A 555-nucleotide genomic window follows, 5' to 3' on the forward strand; every position below is an offset into this window, starting at 1 on the left:
GGCGGTAGCGGCTGCCGCCAAAAATCTCCTCCCGACAAATCTTGTCACAAGCATGGCGCCTGTTATTACACAATCAGACAATCAAACACCACCGATGACAACCACGACAAAGAGAAATGGGCACATCAGACATGAAAATCCAAAAGTACCCATGAATCTGGAAAAGCCAGATTTCCCGATTCCATCAAATTCTAATCACAGAACCGCGCACAGAGGACTACTCGAAAAAAGAGCAGATTTTGATGAACGAGATCGTATCAGCTCGCAGAGAATAAGGCCCACAAAATCATTGAAAAACAAAAAAAAAAATCCGGAAGGAAAAACCAATAAAAAGACGATAACAGATGAAAGTAGGAACCTGAAACAGAGATGGTAGATGGATGGAGACGAAAGCAGGGGCCGAGAGCAGGACCGAGGGCGGATTTGGTGTCGAGGGTTTTGCATTAGGAAGCACTGTCCCTCCGTTTTTTTTGTTATTCCCGATTCTACCCTTCCCTTCCGTGCTTATTACAGTTTTGGGTTTAACAAGTACATTGAAGAAAACCGGAACCGGTT

The 555-nt window shown here is 44.5% G+C and overlaps 1 protein-coding gene across 2 annotated transcripts in view; it reads right to left on the reverse strand.

Moving 5' to 3' along the window:
* The window catches only part of LOC104821462 (39S ribosomal protein L47, mitochondrial-like), a 1857-nt gene extending 1570 nt beyond the window's left edge, over window positions 1-287 (reverse strand). The window contains exons 1-2 of one of the 2 annotated variants that reach the window (XM_010552362.1): window positions 150-287; window positions 5-59 (exon numbers count right to left, since the gene is read on the reverse strand). In XM_010552362.1, coding sequence (XP_010550664.1) covers window positions 5-59; window positions 150-153 — 59 coding nt within the window. In that variant the 5' untranslated portion in view covers window positions 154-287. The remainder of the gene's footprint in view (window positions 1-4; window positions 60-149) is intronic. The other variant, XM_010552360.2, reaches the window with a different exon arrangement.
* Between the last annotated feature and the right edge of the window lie 268 nt (window positions 288-555).

Source organism: Tarenaya hassleriana, unplaced genomic scaffold (assembly GCF_000463585.1).
Source record: "Tarenaya hassleriana unplaced genomic scaffold, ASM46358v1 Cleome33, whole genome shotgun sequence".
In the NCBI taxonomy this organism is placed as follows: Eukaryota; Viridiplantae; Streptophyta; class Magnoliopsida; order Brassicales; family Cleomaceae; genus Tarenaya; species Tarenaya hassleriana.